Raw genomic sequence first — 25,981 nt, forward strand, 5'->3', positions numbered from 1 at the left:
TCAGTTCACTGGGGACCAGCTCCAGAGGGGCCTTAGATGTCTTGCCAAGGGCTTGAGGCTTGACCTTACAGGAGACGGGGAGATACTGAAGGGGTGGAGGCACGGAGAAAGGACGCCAGTCTACAGAGACCCTGTCATGGGAAGAGGACACCTCCCTCCTCGTATTTATCAATGAGTGGAAAGCACAGGAGGGGAGACTTTGACTCAAGACAAAATGAACTTCCACCCTGTAATTCTTCTACTTTGCGTCCCTCAATCCACCCAGCATGGCGAGGTTGATGAGATTCAGAGAGCCTATGTATACTGTCAAGTTCACACAGCAAAGTAAGCAGTGGGATGGGAACTGAGCCCTTGATCTCAACCACAGCCCCGGACCTCCTCCCTCAAAGCTACCAATTCTGAATAACCTGTAACGACATAGCCTTGGGAGGGAATGAGCTCTCTATCATCAAAGATGATAAAGCCCAGCCCACAGAGCCATCTATGAGGGATGGTGGAGTGATATTAACCTTCTCGATTCTTAGAGTTTGTCTATTCCATCCTCTCCTCAAATGCCCTTCCTTCTACCTCACTGCATGGTGACTTCCTATTCATGAATCAACTTGGATGAGTTAGTCTGTGTATTCCTTGCTCCTTTAGAACTGTGGCCAAGACCTACACATGCATGCGTGTTCAGTTGCGCCCAACTCTTTGCAACCCTGTGGACTGTAGCCCGCCAGGCTCCTCTGTCTTTGGGATTTTCCAGGCAAGAATAATGGAGTGGATTGCCATTTCCTCCTCCAGGAGAACTTCCTGACCCAGGGCTTGAACTCAGCTCTCTTGCTTAGGCAGGCAGATTCTTTACCACTGAGCCACCTGGGAAGCCATGGCCAAGACCTACACTTGAACTTAAATACTGCTCTTGTTGAGGGGATAAAAGAATGAGTTCCATGGATCTATGCGCAAGTCTGCCACCAAAGGAACAAGCCCCCAGTTCTTCAAATTGTCTATTTAATCACCATTGCTTTAGCCAGCTCAGGGATATGGCTCTGGTTTTGCACATGGACACTAGTCAATTGGCAGTGGCTGCTTGACAATGACTCTGGAGTCACTAAGCAGGAAGAGCTCAGGGACTGACCAGTGATGTCTGCTATGGATGAAGGATGGGGAGGTTCAGCACACATGAGCCTACCCTGTTCACTAGCGACAGGCATAAAGAAACATCCTTTATCACCTTTCTTAAGACCAGAGATGTGAACATTTGCCATCACCCCAAAGGCCTAATACTGAAAAATAGATACTAATATGTGCCAGGCTCTAGACTAAGTAGATGAATTTAACTCATGTAATCCTCCAACAATTCCATGAGAGGAAGTCTTGTTAGTATGTCCATTTTACACATAAGGAAACTAAGGCACACTGAGGTTCAGTAACTAGCCTGCCAGGAGCCATGAAGACTGAATGCAGGACCTGAGGGACAGGGCGATCACAGGTACCACCCAGCAGGTACACTTGAAGTGTGGCCACTGCTGGGCAGGCCCATCCACCTGCCTGCACCCTGGACTTGGGTGTGGCAGGTCCCTCTTGGAGATGTAGGGCACCACAAACTAAGATGGAATGAGAAAGAGCACCTGGGAAGGACCCTCTGCCCAAGGCCTGCTCTGGGGCACTATGGGGAAAGCATCTTCTAAGGAAGAAACCTGAGAGCAAAGTCCAGCTCGGGTGTGGGATCCCAGACAACTCATCCAGAGCCTCTGGTGCTTCAGCTACAAAGGGAACATATAGCAAGCGCTTCATATATTAGTGATCTTCTGATCCTGGCATTCAGGATGGACAGATAGCAGCCTTAACACACAGAGGTCACCACCACCCAGTGGCCAGAGCCTCCTCAACTCCTTACAACACAGGCATAAAGAGGGCGGACTGACAAGGTGCCCCAGATTCTCAGCTTGGGAGGCAAGTACTTTTGTTTGATGGTTGTCTGAAGGAGACTGACATGGCTAAATTAGTCATGCCGCTAATTTACCTCCAGGGGTTTACTTAGCACATCAGAAATATCTTTTCTCTTAATATAAAGAAAAAGACAGTGAAATGTACTTGGGCAGCAAGGGCTGAGGCTCGAGTCACAGTTCTGCCACGCACTGCTGTGTGTCCTTGGGTAAGCCCCTTCCCCTCTCTGGGCTCAGTCTCCTTCTCCGTAAAATGCAGAGATAAGAATGCTAACTATGTCCCTGTCCTGTTTACTTCCTGGCACTTGCCAGAGGCCTGATGTGTTGAGGTTTTCCAAATCAAGTAAAACTCTGGACTCTGTGTTCAGAGGAAGACTTGATACAATGGGGCCAGGGAAGAAATTAAGCACCATCTTCTCTGGGGGAAAAAAAAATATCAAGCTGAATATAAACCTCAGAGCCTTTCTTAAGCTTCAGGCAGCTGGAGATAAGACAAGAAGCTCAGCTAATTAAAAAATGGAGCTAATTCCATTCATTAGGTTCATTTTAAAGGCTTATCTGTGTGGTCATGGGAGCACTAAGTCTGGGCATTTGAAGCTATTTCCAGGGAAAGATTGAGAAAGCCTGCAAATAAGTTCCTGAGGAACACTATTCATCATGCCAGGATTACACACTTCGCCTGGGGCAACCATGTCCATACTCACAGCTGAAACGTGTACAGTTTCTCTCCGCATGCTTGGCTCAGGCTGAGCCCACACCAGCGCATGCCTTCTGAGCACACAGCCCAGATGGGGATGGAGAGGCAGGGGGAGGGTGGGGAGAGGACTGGGCGGGGACGGGGGCTGGTGAGAAGGAAGCTAGGGAAGGGTCACAGAGCCCTACCTACAGAGGTGTTCCACAGAGGGGAAGTCATGCAGCCCCGCCCAGCAGACCAGCCTGGGGTTGGTAACAATGGCTAAAGCTTTACACTGGCCAGACCAGTGGGAGCTGGGAGCCTTCTGTCTCAGGGAGAGCCTCTGTTTGAGTGGGGTCCATCACGTACTTTCTGAGCGTGGACTCCAGCCATTCCAAGCCGGCCCAGAGACCCTGGTCACACTGGCCCCACCCAGCCCCTCATCCACCCCAGCAAAAGCCCTGGTGCCCCGGGAACCAGGCCAGGCCTGGGAGAGAAATGCATCGTCCAGGCAGAGGGGGAGGGCAAGGCGGCCGACGGGACTGGCCCAACCTACCCAGGCCTGTCACCTTCCGCAGGCAGGTGAGGGCGTACTGCAGGCGGCCACACTCCTCGGCGCTGGCCCCGCAGCGCCGGAGCGTCTCCTTCACCTTGGCCTCGTTCATGTCCAGCAGGGCATCTAGCGTGAGCTCGCGGAGGATCTCCTAGAGAGGCACAAGACAGGCAGAGAACTGGGTGAGCAGTCATCCTCCTCGCAGCCAGGCCCAGCCTCCCGCTGAGTGGCAGGGGCCAGCTGCTGGGGCCGGCCTCCGACCCGCAGCCACCACTTGTCTGAGGACACCAGCAGCCAACTCCGGCCCCCACCTCCAGCATCCCAGAGACAGCAGCTGAAGCCGAGACGCCAGAACTTGGGGATGGGGGCTGGGGAGAAGAGAAGGAAAAAACCAGAAACGTTCTGATGAGAGCATGTTGCCCCTCTGGTCTCTTTATTTATTCCTCTGGACAGGAAAATGATGAATCATGACAACTTTGGAGAATGACAAGTACTTCAGATAAACACGGTTCTTTATAATTTTGCTATATCTGAATCAGACCAGATAGGATTCAAAAAAAATTAGCTTCCAAGAAAAGGATTACAAAGAATTAACCCTCACCAGGATCTGTGTTTGGAGAAGGAAATGCAACCCACTCCTGTATTCTTGCCTGGGAAATTCCATGGACCAAAGAGCCTGGTGGGCTACCGTCCATAGGGTCGCGAAGAGTCAGGCAGGACTGAGTGACCGAACAACATCAGCAACAAAGATCTGTGTAGGTCTTTACTACCGGGCCTTATCTGATTCTCAGTTGGACTCTTCCAAGGTTTCAAGGTAGTGAAGAGAAGCGAGATGCTTGAAGCATATAAAAGACTCATTCAAACTCTGAAGATCGAGGGGGCCACATAGAGGGAACAAGATGGCCTCGGGGGACAGAGTGGCCCCCCGCTGTCCAGCAAGAAGGGAACCTCAGGTGTGAGGCTACAAAGAAGTGGATTCTGCCAACGAATGACCTAAAAATACTTGGATGTGATTTCTTCCCAAAGCTTCCGGGTAAGAGGCCCACCTGGATGACACCCTGACTTCACCCGGGCAAGATGCTAAGCAGGGAAGCTGGCTGAGTCCTCGGGGACTCTTCCATAAAGTCTTCCTTCTGCAGGACTGTGAGCTAACACATGCGGGATGGTGTAAGCAGCTAAGTTCGTGGTAATTTATTACACAGCAAAGAAAACGAACACAGGGACTTCCCTGGTGTTCCAGCAGTTAAGAATCCTCCTTGCAATGCAGGGGGGCGTGGGTTCGATCCCTGGCTGGGGAACTAAGATCCCACATGCCCCAACGAAGCCTGCATGCCACAACTAGAGAGTCCACACACCACAAGGAAAGACCCCAGGTGCCACACTGAGATGCGGAGCAGCCAAACAAACAAACAAATAATAAAACCATTATAGACAGCAAATGTTTGAATCAAGGCCTAACTGACTCCAAAATTTGTGCTCTTTCCTCTCATCAAGGAGAGGGGAAACCCATCCAGCTCTGAGTACTCTGAGCCACATGTCATACACAGCCTGAAGCAGACACATAAAACAATGGCACATATCCCTGGCCTCAAGTGGCTTGTGGAGTGACTGACATGAAAATAAGTTATTACTGGGAATTGCCTGGAAGTCCAGTGGTTAGGACTCTGCTTACACTGCTGAGCCCGGAGTTTGATCTTTGGTTGGAAAACTAAGACCCCACAAGCCACGAAGAGTGGCCAAAAAAAAAAAAGACGAAAAGAAGTTATTGCAGTGCAATACGATATGGACCAGCATAGAGATAGCTCAAAGAGTTATGGGACCAGTGGAGAGATGGGGCGGGGGAGCAGAGGGGGGAGAAGTTGTTTCCGGATTTTCTATAACAGGGAAAGCCAGACAACCCACATCAAATGATTCATATAAACTTGCAGCTCTTGAGAATCTAAGTTGATTTTCACTGATTTTTATTAGCAAACTGTGTCTAATTTAACACGAGCAATGTTGCGGTCAGTCAATCCATGGTGCTATAAATCTTAGACTCAAGTGTCAAAACAAAACCTGATGAAGATACAACTATGAGTCATTAGGGCAATGGTCTGGGGACTCTGTGATGCCTGGGGGCTGGGGCCACATCTGAAGCCCGGCATGTGGCCTCTGGTATCTGGCCTTGTCCCCTCTCCCCATCTTTGGTCTCGTGTGAATATTCTTCCATCTCCAGGGTTGTGGAAAAGAAATCTCATGGCTCTTTAGAATGACTCCAAAAATTAGAAATAAACAGATACCCCCAGAGCACCAAGAAGCTCATCAGTGGTTTGGACAAACCCTTGGTGGTGAGAAATCCTTCCAGATGATAAAATGAGAACGTCACAGGAAACCCTTGGTAAGAACAACACAGAGAGCAGGATGCTTAGATAATGGTCCCTGGGCAGAAGCTTTTATTCAATCCATGTGTCTCCTTCTTCAACAATGCCCTTCATCAAAATGCAGTTTTGACATCTTTGCCCCTCATTCCACTGAGAGAAGCCATTTGGCAATGGCTTCATTGGCTTCAAAAGCCATTTGGCATCAGGGAAGACCAAAAGCAAGTGGACGTTGCCCTTCACAACACAGCCCTCCCCCTCTCCCTGGGGTGGCCTCTGTTCTCACCCACACGTGTGCGTTTTCCCAAGGCTGTGATGACTCAGCAGTTCTCTCGAAAGTAGAGATTCCAGTATCTGCTTGATTTGGGGGTGGAGGTGGTATTGATGACGACAAAGACAAGCCTAGGAACCCGATCCCCAATCTGACTACAATGCAAAGGCGGATTTTTTTTTTTCTTTTATATACGTTTCCTCCCCACCCACTTTAAGTTTCAGTTTCTCCAGCATAAGAACTACATTTATTATTACAAACTATTTGCTAGCGCTTTACAAGATGTCCAGGGCTTTGTGTACTGACTCCACTCAAAACAATTCAGCAAGGAGATGCCGCTAAGCCTGTTTTATTGAGGCTCAGTGACCTCACGCTATGCAGCTTAATAAACGGCAGGCGCCACAACCCAAACCCAGGTGTGTCGAGTCCCAGAGCACCTTCAGTTATCCCTCACTGTCACTCATGAACTTGGGCAAAGCAGTTACCCAGGGGAAAATGATTTTTTTTTTTCAAAGTAAATTAAAGGAACTAATTTCTACCTGCTTTCTGAAAAAAACAAAACAAAACAAAAACCTGTATTGTAAATGGAAGTCCTTTGTCATTGGCAAGTGAAGGAACCCCCTAAATAAGAGAAATAATAGGTTCAAATTCATGGTCTTTAAAAAAAAAAAAAAAAGAATGAAAAGAAAAAGCTTTCCTTTATAGCTTTGAATGAGCTAGAAGGGTTGTCTCCATCTCCTGAGGCTGCAGGGATCAGTTCATCCCACGGGAATAAGGGAACAGGGTCTGCTTTCCCTTCCCCCTGTGCGCTCTCTTCATGCTCCAGTTCAAACCAGGGGCTGGCTAGACAAATTGAGGAGGGGTAGGGTACGGAACCCTTTCCTGGGATAGAAAAGCCAACCCAGGGTCCCGCTTGTACAGGAGCTGCCCAGTATCTCCCAGGACAAGCATCACTTTCTGGGGAGTGAGCTATGTATGTCTTCAGTGAAATGGGAGTGCTCAGCACACCAGCATCGCTAGGATTTCTGACTGTTTCTTCTGCTTTCTAATCCCTCCTCCCTGCAAAGTTGGATCATTGAAGTGGGGAGAGGGAACCACCCTGTTCTGCCTAAAAGCTGCAGTCAGTGACACTATCCACCAGTTAGCAGGTTATCTGGTAGAGTTAGGGTCTCAAACACACAAGCCTCAGGATGAGGTTTCAGAAAAAAAAAATGAGGTATGTGAGCATGTTGCCCCTTGATCTATCTTTTGATGGAGATAAAAGTACTAGAAGGGGCTTTCCAGGTGGTGCTAGGGGTAAAGAACCTGGCTGCCAATGCAGGAGACACAAAAGACATGGGTTTGAACCCTGGGTCAGGAAGATTCCCTGGAGCAGGGCATGGCAGTACATACAATACATGGCAATACACTCCAGTATTCTTGTCTGGAGAACCCCATGGACAGAAGAGCCTGGCTACATTCCATGAGGTCACACAGAGTCAGACATGACTGAAGCAACTTAGCACGCACGCAGAAGTACTAGAAACGCTTCTCTTGCCTCTTTACTAGACAAGAATCTCAAGGACAATGCTTATCAGAAACCCACTCTCGCCCTCTCTGTGTCAGGGGGTGAGGAGAGGCTATGAGAGGGGCTCCATATCATCTTATAAAGAAATCAGAATTTTTATTTTAAAACAGCTGATTTTTATATGGTGGCAACTCATGCAAATCTGTGCAGACCAATCACATCAGAGCCCCCAGATGACAGCACAGAAAGCCCAGCAGCAAGGGGCTTGGGCAACACATCAGCGGGTAGCCAGGCCTTCTCAGCCAGGTGCTGCCATGGCTCTGGGACCCCACCATGAAAGCCAAGTGGGCCCTGGCCTTCCAACTCCTATGAGTTTATTCAGAAAGTAATATTAGTCACTTAGTTGTGTCTCTGTGACTCCACAGACTGCAGTCCATCAGGCTTTTCTGTCCGTGGGATTCTCCAGGCAAGGATACTGGAGTGGGCTGCCATCCCCTTCTCCAGGGGACCTTCCCGATCCAGGGATCGAGCCTCGGTCTCCTACGTTGCAGGCAAATTCTTTACTATCTGAGCCACCAGGAACCCAAAGTTAATCCAATTGAGAAGGGACAGTCCATGAGGGAAGTGCGCTGGAACCAGGCGAGCCAGGATACAAAAAAATGCTTCCCCTGGCCTCTGCTGCGCCTCTGGCCAGTCAGGCTGGGCTAGTGGCTGTGCCGGCCCCGGGAGGGGCTCTGACGTCTCCTCCCATCAAGACTCAGGCAATGCCCCCACCAGCAAGCCTCACAGGTGGATGTGATCCTCCTACTCAGACACAAGCACAGCCAAGTCTGGGTTAGGAGGCTATTTCAGACCAGGGTAATTCATGTATAGTTGTCCGGCGTAATCTCTAAACCGAAAGCGAATTAGGGAATGAGTGTTACCACCTGCTGAAGGTGAACTCACGGGCTCACTGACAACCCAGCAGGCGAAGCCGCCCGGAAATGCTCTCAGGTCTGAGAGGCCCTGAGACTGTGGGAGGGTCTCTCACCCGCCTGGAGGCACGTGAAGATGCCAAGTTGTCTCAAGCCAGGCGTCCAGGCCCTGGAGTTCTGGAGATGACAGGCTGAGGATCCACACTGCTTCAGGAATTAATGTCCATCCCACCCCAGCTTCCGTGTAAAGAAGAAAATATGGGAGGGACTTCCTGGTGGTCCAGTGGCTAAGACTCTGTGCTCCTAATGCAGAGGGCCCAGGTTTGATCCCTGGTCAGGGAACTAGATCCCACGTGCTGCAACTAAGGCCCGGAGCAGCCAAATAAATAAATAAACACTTCAAGAGAAGAAAAAAATATGAACTAGAAACCAGGAAGGGAAGACATGTTGTCTGACCCATTGTTGGAGATGCCCCGGTTCCACCCAGCCCCGGGTCAGCACGTGAGCGTGGAGGCGGGCAGCGGGGCTGTGGGACAGGGCACACTGGCTCCCTGCCTCTCTGCCTGTCCCCTCGAGCCACAACTTACTTCTCCCGTAGGTGACATTAAGTTATGCTTTCTGATAATAATTAGAGGGCAGGGCCAGTGGAGCAGGGAGGTGACTCCCAGTCTGTGATCGTGAAACTGCTGGCTGTGTTCTCAGCAGCAGAAGGCGGGGTCGGGCTCGCCCAAGCACGCTGCCCCTCCCCTCCGCAGCTGGCAGCGACTGGTGTCACAGGCCCAGCTGGGTATCAAATGGTGTCCCAGGACTTACCAGCAGCCACGGGGCTGCCTGGGGTCTATACTTAGCAAACGGTGCCGGCTGACATGGAGAGCTGTCCCCCTGGCCATGGCCAGTCAGGCGGGCTGTGGAAACGCCAGGGACTTCACAGACTCCGTGTGGACCACGTGCCACAAGAATCCATGCAGCTCAGGACGTAACTGGGATGAAGATCTAGCCTGAGGGAAGGCCGAGAGGCAAGCCCACACTTGGGGTCTCCTTCTGGCATTGAGTCTAGTCCTGGAGCATAGCACGGACTGGTCACAGTGGTAACTGCCTCAACCAGCACATCCAGCATGCGTGGTCCATCGACCAAACCTGGATTTCTGGTGGGTGGGCAGACATGTCCCCAACTGGCCTGGCTGGGGCTTAATTCAAGAGCCGGGATCCTTCACCTCAGATGCTTTCCCAGGAGCTGGTCACAGCAGAGAGGCCAGAGGTGGACTCCCAGAGCCCTGTACACCCCTCTGTGGCCGGCGCAGCAGAGACAGAGGAGCAGGGGGTTCTCTAGCAGCCCAAGCGGGGAGCCCACATCTCTCCAGTTGGCAAGGGGGCACCTGACAGATGTTCCTTCCTGCCTTCTCACCACCACTGGTGCCGAGGGAGAAGAAGGGGTGAGACTTGGATAATAATAGCTGGATATTCTAGGAAGCACAGGAGGGGCTGAGGCAGTGAGGGGCCTGGGTCAGGCAGCCTCCTGGGGTTTCCATGGAGATCAGCAAATAGCTTAGGGATACTGGCTTTGTCTCTGAACCATGTTTGGACCTAGTCACTATCCCAGTTCTGGGAAATGAGAAAAAGCCCCTCCTGGGAAAAGTCACCCTGATAGAGAGGGCTTCTCTCCATCACTTCCCAGTGAAAGAGGGGTCAGATTTGGTCGGAACTCTACCAACCTTGGGCCAGTCCCTGCCCCTCTCTGGGCTTTGGTTTCATCATTTATAAAGTGAGTAGGTCCAGTACTCTTGCCTGGAAAATCCCATGGACGGAGGAGCCTGGTAAGCTGCAGTCCATGGGGTCGCTAAGAGTCGGACATGACTGAACGACTTCACTTTGACTTTTCACTTTCATGCATTGGAGGAGGAAATGGCAACCCACTCCAGTGTTCTTGCCTAGAGAATCCCATGGACAGAGGAGCCTGGTGGGCTGCCGTCTATGGGGTCGCACAGAGTCGGACACAACTGAAGCGACTTAATAGCAGCAGCAGCAGGTTTGGCTAGATCAGGTCACTGTCTCTCAACCCTGTCAGCAACCTGGAATCGCCTGGGAGGCTTTAAAAAAGGATCCTGGGACTTCCTTGGCAGTGCAGTGGTTAAAACACCTCATTTCCACTATGGGGGAGTCGGGGTGGGGGCTGGGCATGAGTTCAATTCCTGGTTAGGGAACTAAGATCCCACATGCCAAGCAGCAAAGCAAAAAAAAAAAAAAGGATCCTGATAACTGGGCCCCACCTTACATCAATTGAATCGGAACTTCTCGGGGGTGAGAACCATGAGGGCAGACAAGCTGTGGGGCCTTAAGTCTGGCCAAAGTAGTCCAAGGCAGAAAGGTCTAAGAAAGTGGGGCTGGCCAGGGCAGGGCAGCACCCTGGGGGCTTGATCTCCCACCTGTCCCTTCACGAGGCCTCTGATCCTTCAACTCAACCACAGCCCAACCCAAGCTCACAAACATCCCAGGAGATGCACTCTCCTGTACTCTGGTGCCTCCCTCCCTCCCACAAGGCGGGGTGGACGTTTGCAGAGCAGGGAACCTGGCGGACTCTTCAGGGAGTCTGGCCTACACATCAGAACATCTGGGATTGAAAGAGGGCGCAGTAGTGGGATAGGGTGTGGAGGTGGAGGGGTGCAGGTCAAAGAGGAGGAGGTGAGAAGGGGGCCAAAACAGGGTGAGCAACGAGCAGTTACTACTCAGCTCTTGGGTGCCAGGCACTCTGTTAAATCAACTATAGAGGCCAGGACAGGTGATCCTCATAAAAGCCTGAGATGGGTGACAAGGCTCAGAGAGGCTAGGCAGCTGGCTCAAGGTCACACAGCCTGTTTGGTGAGGCTGAGACATGGCCATCTCCACCTCTTCACAGTCAGTTGGCTCTGCCTGCACTGGTGCCCACTTCTCTGCTCTATAATGTGGGATCCTTTTCCCAGGGTAGGGTCTTCTTGGCATCACAGGTCCCATCTGGTTTCCAGGCTCCACACTGTGCCCTCCTTCCATGCCAGCTGGGGTGCACTCTGGCTGTGGGGTTAAAAGCAGCTGCAGGAGGCCTCCGGCGGTGGCGGGGGGGGAGGGCGGTTCTCTCTACAGGACTTCTGAACCCCCTTAGCAGTCCTGCCAGGCCCCTCAGTCCCCCTCCTGCCCTCTGGAGGAGGCGGGTGCTCTCCGAGTCTGCCTGAGACCAAATCTCTAGCTTCCGACAGCATCTGCTCTCACCACGGCCACCACCATCACCCCAGGGGGCTGGCCTCACCCTCTTGGTAGGCCTGTCTTGGGGCTGCCTCCCAGGTCCCATTCTTCCTCCCATAAACCCTAGGCATCTTGCAGGAATTGGCACACTTTTTCTGAACAGGCCATAGAGTATCTTCATCTTTACAGGCCATATGACCTCTGTCACAACTGGTCAACTCTGCTATCAGAGCTCCCAAGCAGCCGCAGACAATATGGAAACACATGGGTGTGGCTGGTGCCAGTAACACCTTAACTATGCACACGGAAACATGAATTTCATTTAATTTTCACACGTCACAAAATTTTTTTTGTTTTCCTTTTCCTACCAGTTACAAACATGAAAACCATTCATAGCTCCACAGGCTGTAGAGAAACCAGTAGCGGGCTGGACTGGGTCCACAGGCTGAAGTGGGTCATTCAGCCACTCAACAAACACACACCAGCTATGCTGGGCCCAGAGGAGAGAAAGGCAGGCCCACATTTCTGTCACCTTTCTCTGTATCTTCAACACACGTTTCCAAAACCAATTCTCCTGCACGCTGTTTGAAAACCGCCGGATACTTCCAGCATTAGAGAAACACACACACACACACCCCGTAGGTCTGGGGCTGTGTGCTTTCCCCCATACATACTACTCCCAAGATGGAGAGAGATGGGTGGGCTTCTATAGCAGGGGGTTCTCTTCCCCCAGGATGCTCCCTGACTGTCGGAAAGAACACAATATTGTCCACTAGACTCCACAGTAAAACCAAGTCAAAAATGGAATACTCTAAAAGGGGCTCACTGGCTACAAGAAAAAGAACATTCCAAAGTAAGACTGGGGTCAGGGTAGGACAGGGGGTGGGTGTAACACCAGTCAAAAGAATACACGAGCCCCCTTGGGTAGGGCTTCCCCAGTGGCTCAGTGGGAAAGAATCTGCCTGCAATGCTGGAGCCGCAGGGAGATGCAGGTTCAATCCCTGGGTCAGGAAGATCCCCTGGAGAGGGGCAAGGGCATGGCAACCCACTGCAGGATTCTTGCCTGGAAAATCCCATGGACAGAGGAGCCTGGAGGGCTTCAGTCCATGGGGTCGAAAAGTGTCGGACACCTGAGTGATTAACACTTCCTTAACTCTTGGGTGATGTTTAGGGAACTGGCAGATGGGGTGGGGAGGTCCCTTCTGGCACAAGCAGGGCAGTGTGGAGGGGCCACAGCTGGGGCAGCTGGGGGTCAGTGGTCTGTCGCCATGAGCACCACTCGAGGGCAGCAGCTTCCCCAAGCCTGTAGGCCCTCATGGCATCCCTTGTTGACACAGCAGATGGACGAGCAGGGTGGCAGTGTCCACTGGCCAAGCCAGCAGCCGGGTGAAGAGGAGGGCTTCCAGGGAGAGGGTGAGCATGGGACGGACCATCTCAACAGGGACACTTCTGAGATGGGAAGGGGCAGATGTGAGAGGCTGCCCAGGATGACAGCTCTGGCAAAGTGGGATGCTCAGCGATCCTCAGTAGAGAGTACAGGGAGCAGGGTCTGCTTAGAAATGCACCTCCCCGTGGGGAGCCCCAGCTCTCCAGGGCGTAAAGGCACCGACAGAAACACAGAGGGGTCAGGCATGGCCATTGTCTGTAGCCGGCTGGTCCCCAACATCTCCCCTTCCAGTTCTCCCCTGTGCAAACATACCAGTCAAGACAGGGTTCCCAGACAAGTCTACTCCCTCTCCTCCACACCCGCAGTGTGAGAACTCTGAGTGCAGCCAGTGAGCCCCTTACCCAGCCCCATGCCAGACTGGCTAGCCGGCAAACTCAGGGCCCAGTGATTTCGCTCAGGGCCCTGGCACATGCCCGGCCCCAGCCGTGGAGTCTGACCCTCCTGTGAGGCCAGGAGACAAATCTCAGATCCCTCCCTCCACCAGAGGGGCACATCCCAGTGTTCAGTGCAAAGTCTGTCCTTTGGGGCCATGGGTCAAGGGCTGGGGTGGGGTGGTGGGAGGGATCGGGGATAAGCCGCACTGCAGGAAGTGAGCGCAGAGCTGGAGACCTGAGAGGCAGGCTGCTCCACTCACGACAGAGGCCCATTGTTTCCGAGCTGCCCCATGAGGTCCAAGCAGGAGACTGAGATCTCTTGGGAGACCCTGGAAGGAGGCAGCCCCCTCTCTGTAGTTTTCCAGAAACTCTGTAAACAGCTCCTGGCCCATGGCAGTCACAGAGGACTCAAGCCAAGGAGACCATCGCCAGAGCCATCAGGGGCTGAGGGCAAGAAGGGGCCAATGCGTATTCATGAGGCTGGGAAGACAGGAGAGAAAGTCTTCCTCCGCCAAGATCAAAGGCAGAGGACACTTGAGGGTGTGCTAAGTCACTTCAGTCTGACTGTTCAGTGTCTGACTCTTTGCGGCGCTACGGGCTGTGTAGCCCTCGGGGCTCCTCTGTCCATGGGATTCACCAGGCAAGAATACTGGTGTGAGCTGCCAATGCCCTCCTCCAGGGGAATCTTCCGGACCCAGGGATCAAACTCGTGTCCCTTTTGTCTTCTGCATCGGCAGGTGGGTTCTTTACCACTAGTGCTACCCAGGAACCCCTCAAAGGACCCTTAGAGACATTCTAGTCCAATACTCATTTTACAGAGGAGGAAATAGAGGCCCAGAGAGGGGAGGGGACCTATCTGGGTCACCCAGAACAATAGGATCAAGGCGTTGCCAGTGACTAACACCAGGATTTATCAACCCCTGGTGGGCATTCCTTACCCAGATATAAAGCTTTCATTCCTGCCAACTTTTCTGAGCTGCTCTAAGAAGGTGAGCCAAGAGGAAGACTTCCCTGAGGTCTGCCCTGAGAATCTTTTCCAAAGGTGCTGACCTAAGGGACACCACGCTATGTGCTCAGCTCATGTGTCCAAAGCCCCATGGAATCGGAAGCAGAGGGGTTCTTGGCTAATGGCCTCACCCTGGCAAGTCCCTAAAGTCTTGGTGGCTGAGAAGATGGCGGATGGGCAGAAATCCCTGCTCTTGCTCATCCCGACCCATGCCCACTTTAGTGACACACATTTTTCTTCTTTTTGTAAAGAAGAAGCAAACCCTACATCACCAGCTACAGCCAAACACCCAGGTTCTGAGCTGAGCTCTAAGACCCACCCAGGGCTGTGGCACGTTGATTCTCACCCAGCTTCTTGACCTGCCTCTTTTCACAACCAATCCAATCATCAAATAACAACTCCTTGTACTACAGCCACTCGTGCAGTGGCTTGGGCACGACTGCTTCGTTGTGAAGGAAAGTGGAGTTCAGAGAGATTAGGTTACTCACCTAGGACACAGCAAGTGAGCAACGGAGCCTGGGTTAGACCCTGGTTCGTGTACCTCCAAATCTAGCACACACAGTCTCTACACAGCTGGGCCTCCTCTTATCAGGTTGACCAGAAGCGCTGAGGCAGGGCTGGGCCTGCCCATACAACTCCAGTTTCCTAAGCTCCCAGAGGAAGAAGCTGGCTCAAAACAAGTGTGTGCCCTGTTCAAACCAAAAACACAAATGGGCCCCAAACCATTCACCAGGAGAATGGGGAAAAACCTATTTCAGTCAGTGCCCGATGGGTCCCCACCAGCCACTTCACGGCAAAAAAGAAAGCAAATGAAATCCTATGAAATGGAATGCACATTCTACCCTGATATGCTCATTCTTCCTGAAGTGTTCTATAAGACGGCAAACTGAGGACCCGGAGCCCAGCCAAACACACCCCCTTCCAGGCTCTCATGGAAAGGCCACTTGATCCCAGACCCCAGTGCCTACCTCGCAACCCTTCGGCCGGGGCTGGTCCAGGCTCCGTGCCTCGCGCAGCACCACGGGAGGTGGGGTCCCTGAGCCCCGCGTAGCCTTGGCCGGCACCCAGCTCCACAGGCAATGCATGACGAGGGGCCTGAGCCCAGGGTCCCCGGCAGCCCTGGCCCCTGGTGTGGTGTCCCAGGGAAGGACAAGGTAGGGAGAAGAGTTTCTGTTTTCATGACTGTAGTGAACAGTCACTGCAGCCAAAAATAGTCTGTGCCCGGGCGCTGGGGAGTCAGCACATAGCTCCCGGAGCAGGTGCTGGGTGTAAGACACGCAGGTTCCAGCCGGCCTTGCTGCAGGGGGCCGGGTGTCAGGCAGGGGGCCAGGCACCCAGGGTACCTAGGATACAGGCGGCAGACAGAGAGGTGCTCCCTGCCTCCCAGCCCTCCTCCAAAGATTCCGACTTGAGTCAACAAGGAGCATGATCATCCCCCCTCTTCCAATGAATCATCTGGGGAAGCCCCACCCCTGCGTGAACTCCAACTGCTCCCACTGCCTCTGCGGTTCTCACAGATCTGGGGCTGGGTGGTTTAGACACCCGTGGGAAGAGCTATCAGCTATCAAAACTCAGAACCGTATGCCAAAAAGGATGCACTTGACTATGCGTAGATGGGGGGGCGGGGGAAGGTCTAAAGTTATATGGCTGGCTAACAGTGGCTGGTGGGGTTGTGGGGAGACTTTTTTTTTTCTTTTTTTGAGCTTCTCTGTATCTTCAAATTTTCTTACAATAAACATGGGTCATTAGATTTAGAAAATGTTACTTTTAAAATGAAATTTTTAAAAAGAAAAAATGTTCAGGATCACAGAGGGAATATACAACATGGGCCCATCCATGAGAATATAAAGTGTGTGTTTTGTATGTCTGTGTGTGTGTTGTGACCTTGGCTTTGGAGCCAGACTTCCCGGGTATGAATCCTGGCTCCTCCACTTACCATCTAAATGACCTGGGATAAGTGATGCTGTCAGTTTCTCTATCTCTAGCCTATGGAAGTGTCAGTCGCTCAGTTCTGTCCAACTCTTTGTGACCCTATGCACTGTAGCCCACCAGGCTCCTCTGTCCATGGGATTTCCCAGCCACGAATACTGGAATGGGTTGCCATTCCCTTCTCCAGGAGATCGAACCTGGGTCTCCTGCACTGCAGGCAGATTCTTTACCATCTGAGCCACTAGGGAAGCCTATCTCTATCTTATTTTGGAGATACAAGCATTGCCTCTTACTACAGACTAAACATGTGTTCTCCCCAAAATTCATATGTGGAAACTTAATCCCAATGTGATGGTGTTAGTAGGGTCTTTGGGACGTCATTAGTGTAGAGCCCTCAGTTTGGGATTAGTGCCCTTATAAAAAACACTAGAGAGCTGCCTGGTCCCTCGCATCATGTGAAGACACAGCAGAAAATGGTCATCCATGAACCAGGAAGTGGATCCTCACCAGACACAGTGTCTACTGGCACCTTGACCTTAAGACTTCCTGGTCACCAGAATGGTGAGAAATAAATTTCTGTTGTTTATAAGCTGCCAAGCCCACTCTATGTTATTTTTGTTACAGCAGCTGGAATGGAATATAAGACATCTCCCCAGAAGCTTACTGCGAAGACTGAGAGAGACTCTCCACGTAAAGCTCACAGCTCAGTGCCAGGCACATTGGCAACACTTGCAAAACAATCATAGTATAAATTCTCAAATGGATGACATTTAAAAAGAAGAAAAAGAAAAGAAAGATCAACCAACAAAGAATGCCAGCTGAAGGAAAGGTACCAAAATGTTTCCAGAATTTCCTCTTGGTTGTAAGATTATGATGTAAACCATCAATAAACAGTAGTATTGTTTTCTTTAATTTCTATACTTTTCATACTTTGAAAAGGGATATTTGTGTAAATTATTGGCTATTAAGAAAAAACAAAAAACACCCTGAAAAGCCAAGAAGCAATCATTACCTCTGTGTAGGGTTACAGAGGACCTATTTTCTTTGCTTTTGTATACTTTCTAAAATAAATATTTTTTATTTTCACAGTGAAGAAAATGAGGTGTTATTAAAAGCAAAACCTGGGACTTCCCTGGTGACGGAGCAACTAAGCATGCGTGCCCCAACTACTGAAGCCCGCGTGCTGGAGCCTGTACTCCACAAGAGAGGCCACTGCAATGAGAAGCCCTCACAGCCCAGTGAGGAGCGGCCCCCACGCACCGCAACTAGAGGAAGCCCAACAAAGGGATGAAGACCAGCGCAGCCAAAAATAAATATTAATTAAAAAAAAAACTGAGGAATAGGCTCACCTATTACATCCTAGATATAAGATCTCTGAGGACTCCCTGCCAGAGTCTAGGCCTTCGATGACACATCTCTGAGCCTGAGGCCCTTCACCTCCTATACTAACAAAGGAGTTCTACTCACTGTTGGGAAAAGCAGGCACAGTGGCACCCAGAGATCCCCCCAGGGGAAAGCCAGGTGAGCCAGCCCCATGGAGAGCCCCTGGTGAGGGTGAGGGTGGGGAGCTGCAGTAGCAACAGTTGGGAGTGAGTGTGTGCTTGTGCATGCTTCTTCTGTCAGCAGGGTGGTCTTTCCTCCAAGACACATTTCCCAAGTGCAGGTGGCATTGATCCTTCAGGCTCACCATCTTTCTGCCAAAGGGCTGAACCAATGACCTAATTTTGGCCAATGGGAGTTCTCTGTCTTATTAGCTCTGTGATTGGTTCTGATGTGAGCACATGACTAAAGCCAAGCCAATCAGAGCCTTCCCTGGGATTTTTTACCCACAGTTCTAGGGTAAGAAGCTCTTAGTAGCCAATACTGCTACTCTACTGAAAAAAAGTGAGGCTTAGCTCCTGGTGCCCTTCAAGCCTGCCACGTGGAGTGGGCCTGTCTGAGAAGTGTGCTCTAAAGGCATCATCTGAGCTTCTGCATCCAGACTTCCCTGGACTTTTATTACCTAGGCTGATAAAAGACTATTTTCTTCAAGCCAGCTTGTATCGGAACTTGCTACAGAAAAGTTTTAACTAGTTGTAGGAGAACATAATAGCTTTTACTTAGTAAGGGCTTACTATGTGCCCTGGTACCATGTCATTCTCCACCTATTTATCCATCCATCCATCCACCCATAATCAATAGACAGCTACTGAACAGCCAGGGTGGGCCAGGCACCTTACTCAGCACAGAGGATACAGCAGCGAACAAAATATATAGTCTCTTTCCTTTGGGAGCTTATATTCTATCAAGAGACAATAAAAAAACATATTCAAAAATAACTAAAATACGTAATCGAGATTCGTGAATAAGTGCTAAAAGGAAATAGCATACTGAGACAAAGTGGTGGCTATGGGGGCGGGGGGCGGGGTGTGCATCTAATTTTAGATGGGATAGCTTCTCTGAAGAGCTGACTTCTAAGCTCCCATCAGAGGATGAGAAGGTGCTAGCCATGACAGTATAGAAATTTCCAGACAGAGGAAACAGAATACACAGAGGCCCCGGGCTATGACAGGAAATAACCTGACCTGTCCTAACATGAGGGGACGAGTGAGAAGGGGCAGCAGGAGACACAGAAGGAGGCAGACGCGAATACTCCAGAGCCTTGAAGGCCATGGTGAGGGCTTTGGATTGGATGCTGAGTGCAACAAGATACCAGTGAAGCACCCTACTCAGAAAAGTGAGGGGGTTGTGCTGGGGCTTTAAGAAGAATCACGTAGGAATTCCCTGGTGGTCCAGTGGTGAAGAATCTGCCTTTCAATGCAGAGGACACAGGTTTGATCCCTGGTTGGGGAACTAAGATCCCATATGCCACAGGGAAACTAAGCCCTCAAGTTGCAACACAACTCGAGATGGTGAGCCCATGCACCCCAACTAGAAAGAAGCCTGAGCACCGCAGTGAAGAGCCTGCATGTTGCAGAGCCAACACAGCCAAACAATAAATAAAGAAATATTTTAAAAAGAAGACAAAGGTCCGTATAGTCAAAGCTATGGTTTTTCCAGTAGTCATGTATGGATATGAGAGTTGGATCATAAAGAAGGCTGAGCATCAAAGAAGTGATGCTTTCAAATTTGTGGTCCTGGAGAAGACTCTTGAGAGTCCCTTAGACAGCAAAGAGATCAAACCAGTCAATCCTAAACAAAATCAACCCTGAATATTTATGGGAAGGACTGATGCTAAAGCTGAAGCTCTAATACTTTGGCCACCTGATGCAAAGAGTCGACTCACTGAAAAAAGACCTTGATGCTGGGAAAGATTGAAGGCAAAAGTAGAAGGGGGTGAGATGGTTAAATAGCATCACCGACTCAATGGACATGAATTTGAGCAAACTCCGGGAGACAGTGAAGGAAAGGGAGGCCTGGCATGCTGCAGTCCACAGGGTCACAAAGAATCAGACATGACTTAGTGACTGAACAACAATAAAAAAAAGACGACAAAGAATAAAAATCACTCTTGACTCATGAACAATGAAACGGAGGGAAGGGCAAGACTGATACAAAGAGCAATGTAGGTACTAATGCACAAGTCCATGAAGTAGCAAGGACTAGGGAGGTGGCAGTGGTGAAAAAAGAGACATAGATGGATTGGGGATATATATTTGGAAATAGAGCTAGCGAGATTTGCTAGTCAACTGAATGTCAAGGTGGAGGAAGAAGAAGGAATTAGAAATGACTCCTCAGTTTCTAGTTAGAGCAACCGACAGACTAGTAACAGGCTCAGAAAGGTAAGGGACTTATCCAAGATCACACCATTGGCAAGTGGCAAAGTGAAGCTTATATCTGCCTCCCAGCACCAGGGGCTAGGCTGCCTAATTCCAGGGGTCATGCCCTTAAGCAATCTTGCTTTCTAATTTTGTTGCCTGCTCAAAGGCACAGAGCTGGAAGCAGGAGCCAGTGAAACTTATATGCTGATTTTTTTTAAAAAGGAAGAGCAATGAAAGAAGAGACTTTTTCTTTAAGGTAATTAAAACAGTGTAGTGTTGACACAAGAATTTCCCAATATCTAGCTGGGCAGATCTGTTCTAGAGCAATCTTGCCTTTGAGGCAGTCCCCACAGAAGGCAGGCCTCAGGAGCCAGTGGCCCTGGAGGAAGCGACAGGCACACAGTCTTGCTCAAGTCTGCCTGTTGCCAACGGAAACCAAAGGCAGCTCAGCAACCCCAGGCCTCAGCAGCCCCCAAAGACCTCCCCAGAGACCCCTGCAATTCAACTTTCACTAGCTCAGATCAGAGAGTTCCTGAGACCAAAGAGACCAAAATTTTTGGATAATCTCACTTAGCTGCAGTCATTCATCAAGAACACTTCCTACATGCCAGGAACTGGAGACAGAGCAATGAGCAAGACACCCAGGTCCCGGCCCACGTGGCACTTCCAGTCTCGTCGGGTTTTGCTGGACTTGGTAGCCCAGAAATCTAAAAGATTGAGGAAATGAGCTCACTGTAAAAAATGCTCAACCAGTACAGGCTGAGCAGAGCAGTCATCTCATGATTTTTCAGATACCTAGGAACCAGGTCAGCTCTTCTTTTAAGCTTCACTCAAAGCTTAAAAGAGGGCACTTTGGCTCATGATCAAAAAAATAAATCACTTCATCCATGGAAGAGGGTGATGTCTGCAAGTCTTGTAAGGACAGGAACTCATGAGCAGTGCCTAGATCAGGACCTGACTCACAACAGGAGCTAAGTGCATGTTCACTGGGCGAGCGCATGCGTGGATGAACAGGCGAAACGTGAGCAGGCATCCTCTGCTCTGCATCCTGCCGTGTTTCATCCTTTCCTCCCTGGGGACCCATCACCATGGTTATTTGGAGATGAGTACATCCCACCACCCTGTAAGCCCCTCAGGGCAGACTGTACTTTGTTCATCAAGGAATCCCCTGCAGTAATGAATCTGGGTACCTGGCACAAGGTAAGTGATCATGGGATGTCAAACAGGTGGTTGGAAAGGAGAGAAAGAAGAAGGAGATTGAGGAAAGGAAGAAGGATGGAGGGATGAAAGAAGAGAAAGGAAGAGTGGGGAAGGGGGGAAAGGAAGGCTGGAAAAAAAGAGAAAAGAGACTGAGAGAGAGGAAGAGGGCAGGGGAGCAGGAAGGGGAGTGGAGAGGGAGGAAGACTGGAAGAAAAAAAGATCGATTCAACCAGGCAACTACATACAGTATCCTTACCCCAGGCCAGGCTATTCTGGGTCAGAGGTCAGAGGACAAAATCTGTCAGGGGAAGGAAGCCTGGCTTTGGAGTCACAAGAATGCGAGTTTGAATCCTGACTTGGTTATCTGCCTGCTGTGTGACGCTAACATGTCACTCAGCGTCTCTGAGCCTGTTTGCTCAGCTATAAAGTAGGGATCCTAGTGTTTCCCCCAACCCCCATCCCAGGGATTAAAGAGGATAGTAGCTATAAAGTGCTCCCTTATAGTTTTCCCTCTTCCTTCTATATCTGGCTTTAGGTCTTCTCCTGACTGGTTGGGTGATGCCCACAGGCCAGTCCACTGGCCAGGGCTCCACTTGCCAGCCACACTGAGCTGGTACTGAGATCAGTGCCAGAGATCTCAACTCCTCTGTATGGAGGCAGCCCTGGGCCCGTAGGACTGACAGCCGGCCCAGATCCCTGCAGGCGGCAGGGTGAGGGTGTGGGCCGCATTCCAAGGATGCTCCCAGCTGCCAATGAGCAAGGCAGTCAGGATGGCGGGCCTCGGGCTTCCAGAGGGAGAGGGTAGGGACGGGAAGAGGGCGGGAGGAGAGGCAGGATTCACGTCTATTAAAGCTGAATCCAGGAGCCAAATACCCACTCATTCTTCTGGTCTAATCTTCTACAGCCTCCCGCTCCACACGGCCTACCTCCTGGGGCCCACGGAGCTGCAGCCACTCCCAGCCAGTGGGAAGCCAAGATGGTAGCAGAGGTCAGGCAGCTTTCTTCTCCATCCCCAAGAGAAGACCTGACTTTAGACACAGGGATACAAGGAAAGAGGAAGCGGGGGCCACCACATAAACCCCTTACCGGACCCGCCTGCATCTTCAATTCTGAACACGCCACCAGCAAGAGCTTGTTCAAAGAGCCTGTGGACCGTGACTGCAGCCCTGGAATCCAGCCTCTGCATCCCCCACGCTCCCATGCTAGCACTGGTCCCAGCCAGCGCTTGCCACTTCCTTTAACAACTTCCAACAGGGAAATTGCCAAAGGAAAAAAAAAAATGGCTCCATGCCAGCAGGCTGTGAAATCATTTCCCCAGCTGCAGCCAGAACATGAAGCTGTGATTTTTAGTTTTTAACCTGTACATGAGGAAGAGGGTGGGAGGAGGGCGGAAATAATCACAGTGTGTGACTCTAGATGCCCAGAGAAGGGGCCCTGCCTCTACACTCACTCGCCTGCCCACTCCCTCATCTTAACGACCCCCAACCATCCAGATCTGCTCAGGGCAGGCGCTCCTACTCCTCACCAGTAGGGGCACCATCTCACCTTCCACCCCCCCACCCCCCCCACCCCATGAACCCAGCCTCCTCAGTAGGAGGAGTTCTGGGTGTGTGTGTATCAGTCGCTCATGGACTGCAGTCGCTCAGTCATGTCTGACTTTGCAACCCCATGGACTGCAGCCCACCAGGCTCCTCTGTCCATGGGATTCTCCAGGCAAGAATACTGGAATGGGTGGCCATGCCCTCCTCCAGGGGATCTTCCCGAACCACGTATCGAATCCATGTCTCCCACATTGTGGGCAGATTTTTTTTTACCGTCTGAGCCACCAGGGAAGCCCAATTACCAAGGAAGTCCAGGAGGAGATCTACTTGTCTTCAAACAACCCTAAAGTTCTCTCTCTTCCTCTCTCACATATACACCCTTCCATGATCTCTCAGGTAAAAATCCCAACCCTTACACTCCACTCATGGAGGTTCCCATGAACCAACCCTGTTTCCTCACCTATTCCTTCCAGATCTTTGCAAATTCTTCCTGGCAAGGACAGCACAGCTCTGTCAACCCCAAGGTCTTTGCAGTTTCTGTTCCCTTCCTGCCCATCTAGCTGCCCACTAGCACCCACGGTGAGTTTGCCCACCGGCTCCCACGGATCCCTGGCTGGCTTCCATCCGGGCACTCAGCACCGGCTGTTGACCGTGCCTCTCCCCAGCCTGGGAGCTCCTGGCCCTGGGGAGAGAGCAATTAGAGTCTTGGCTCCCAGCACAGGACCCAGACCTGCACTGCTCCATCACAGCAACAGCAAAGTAGCTATTTATATGAAAATCCAACATGACAGGGGCTTCCCTGGTGGCTCAGACGGTAAAGAATCTGCCTACAATGCGGGAAATTCAGGTTCGATCCCTGGGTCAGGAAGATTCCCTGGAGAAGGGAATGGCAACCCAGTCCAGTATTCTTGCCCGGAGAATTCCATGGACAGAGGAGCTGGCGGGCTACAGTCCATGGGGTTGCAAAGTCAGACGTGACTGAGCGACTTACATACATACCGACATGACAGAATAAAATTTAAATTACGGTTTCTCTATTGCACTATACATATTTCAAGTGCTCCCTGGAGCAGCAGAAAACCCCAAGAGACTGAAGAGACAAGTCCCATCACACAAAAACCACATGTGGCTGGTGGTTACCATGGTGCATAGGGCAGAATGGAATGCTTCTAGCATCACAGAAAGTTCTGTTGGATGGTGTCACTCTAGAAAAAAGGTGTGATGGTTGGGTGAATCGATAAAGGCATCTCCAGAGCTGCCTGTCTCCAGCATCCGAGGAGAAGGGGTCAGGGGTCACACAGGTCAGAAGGGCCCGAAGCAGGCTCTGGAGCTGGAGAGGGCTGGGGTGTGTCCCTGGTGGGAAAAGAAGGGAGAGTTTAGAGTCCCTTCGTCCACACCAGGACCCCAGGGGAGCCACACTGCCCTGTGGCCACTTCCATGTCCAGCCCCTCTCTTCATACAGCAGAAAGGCATTCTTTCCTGGAGACTGTATGACCACAAACTGGTGACTGAAATCTTAAAGACAAAGCTGAAATAATGTTTAGATAACTCTAGAAGGACAAACGGCTTCCCAGGTGGCAGTAATGGAAAAGAACATGTCTGCCAATGCAGGAGACCTAAGAGATGTGGGTTCAATCCCTGAATAAGGAGGATTCCTCTGGAAGAGGGCAGAGCAACCCACTCCAGTATTCTTGCCTGGAGAATCCCATGGACAGAGGAGCCTGGCGGGCTATGGTCCATAGACAAAGAGTTGGACATGACTGAAGTGACTTAGCACACATGCGTGGCGAGGGATGCAGCCCGGGAAGGAGATTTTGAAAAGGAAGGAGGAGGTTATGCATGGACACAGGGCTACACACACATACAGTGCAGGTATTTTTCTGAGAGAAAAATCAGAGCCCTAGTCACGAAGCCATGAAGGGTCAGGAGCAACAGAAAACCCCAAGAGACTGAAGAGACAAGTCCCATCACACAAAAAGCATTCCCAGAGGCCTCCGGGAGCAGTCCTGGCAAAACCGTCTTGAGGGTGTTCACTGCACCAGTGCACCCCCACAGCTCAGCATAAGGAAATGCCAGGCTTCATGGATTTGGATCTTTTCTCCAAAAACTGAACAGAAAAAAGACAGAGACCCCGTTTTCAAGTCTGGCACCCCCAGCCTGCATCCCACTGTGACTCTTGCTCATTCCTCAGTCACTTTTCACCAGCAAATACATGCCAGGGCTTCCCACATGCCAGGCACCACGCTGCCTGGCACACAGCTTCTACTGGGCACAAGCTGATACCTTCTGGAGGGCTCCAACACAGCCATTCCTGAAATACTGAGGAGAAACCCAACTTCTTCCTATTCTATTGCTAAAGAAGAATGAAGTGGGCGTCCCTGGCGGCTCAGTGGCAAAGAATCCGCCTGCAAATGCAGGAGGCAGGGCTGGGTCTGGGAAGACCCCACATGCCCTGGAGCAACTCAGCCCACGCACCGCAACTACTGAGCCTGTGCTCGAGAGCCCGGGAGTCGCAACTCCTGAGCCCACGTGCCGCAACTACTGAAGCCCGTGCGCCCTACAGCCCATGTTCCACAAGTGAAGCTGCCTCAGTGAGAAGCACTGAGAAAGTCTGCACCTAAAGAAAGCCTGCAGGACCCAGCACAGCCAAACAAGTAGATAAATAACTTTAAAAGAAAGAAGAATGAGGTGGGCTTGCATGGACCAACACAGAGATGAAATTCAAACTAAACACCTCAGGATGATACTATCCTATGATCCCATTTTAGCATCTTATATATATTTAAAAAAAAAAAAAGGGGGGGGGAAACAAATTTGTATGTGAATAAAAACAATGTGGTGAGACTTCCCTGGTGGTCCAGTGGCTAAGACTCAGCTCTTCTAAAGCAAAGGGTCCAGGTTCAATCTAGATCCCGCATGCCACAACTAAATGAATAAATGTTTAAAGAGAACAACATGGTACCCTGGATTGGAACCTAGACCAGGAAGAGGACAACAATGGAAAAACTGGTGAAATCCAAATGGAATCTGGAGTGTAATTAGTAGTCATAAACCAATGCCATGTTCTGAGTTTTCACAAATGTACCCTGGTAATATATGATGTTAATGACAGGGGACGCTGGGTGAGGAGTGCAGACGGGAACCCTGCACGGACTCTGCAACTTTCCTGTAAATCTAAAACTATTCCAAAATAAAACATTCATTTAGGAAAATAAACAGTGGTTTCGCTGACATTCAGAAGTCAAAGGATTCTGTCTGAGTTCAACTGTGGAAAGGGGTGTGGCTTTCATGCCATTTGGAACTTTGGTTTCTGAAATGTGCGCCTGCC

At 50.8% G+C, this 25,981-nt stretch overlaps 1 protein-coding gene and 2 non-coding genes across 4 annotated transcripts in view; 1 reads left to right on the forward strand and 2 right to left on the reverse strand.

The window, feature by feature from the left end:
- The window catches only part of KSR1 (kinase suppressor of ras 1), a 164,672-nt gene that overhangs the window by 44,909 nt on the left and 93,782 nt on the right, over positions 1 to 25,981 (reverse strand). For both annotated transcript variants that reach the window (XM_070390393.1, XM_070390392.1), the window contains exon 3: positions 3,158 to 3,305. In XM_070390393.1, the coding sequence (XP_070246494.1) occupies positions 3,158 to 3,305 (148 nt within the window). The remainder of the gene's footprint in view (positions 1 to 3,157; positions 3,306 to 25,981) is intronic.
- On the reverse strand, positions 1,955 to 2,078 carry LOC138984007 (small nucleolar RNA SNORA19). The gene has a single exon (XR_011461368.1). It is a non-coding gene; the product is annotated as a small nucleolar RNA SNORA19 (small nucleolar RNA).
- Positions 8,473 to 8,545, forward strand: TRNAR-CCU (transfer RNA arginine (anticodon CCU)). The gene has a single exon. It is a non-coding gene; the product is annotated as a tRNA-Arg (tRNA).

Source organism: Bos mutus, chromosome 19, assembly GCF_027580195.1.
Source record: "Bos mutus isolate GX-2022 chromosome 19, NWIPB_WYAK_1.1, whole genome shotgun sequence".
Classification (NCBI taxonomy): Eukaryota; Metazoa; Chordata; class Mammalia; order Artiodactyla; family Bovidae; genus Bos; species Bos mutus.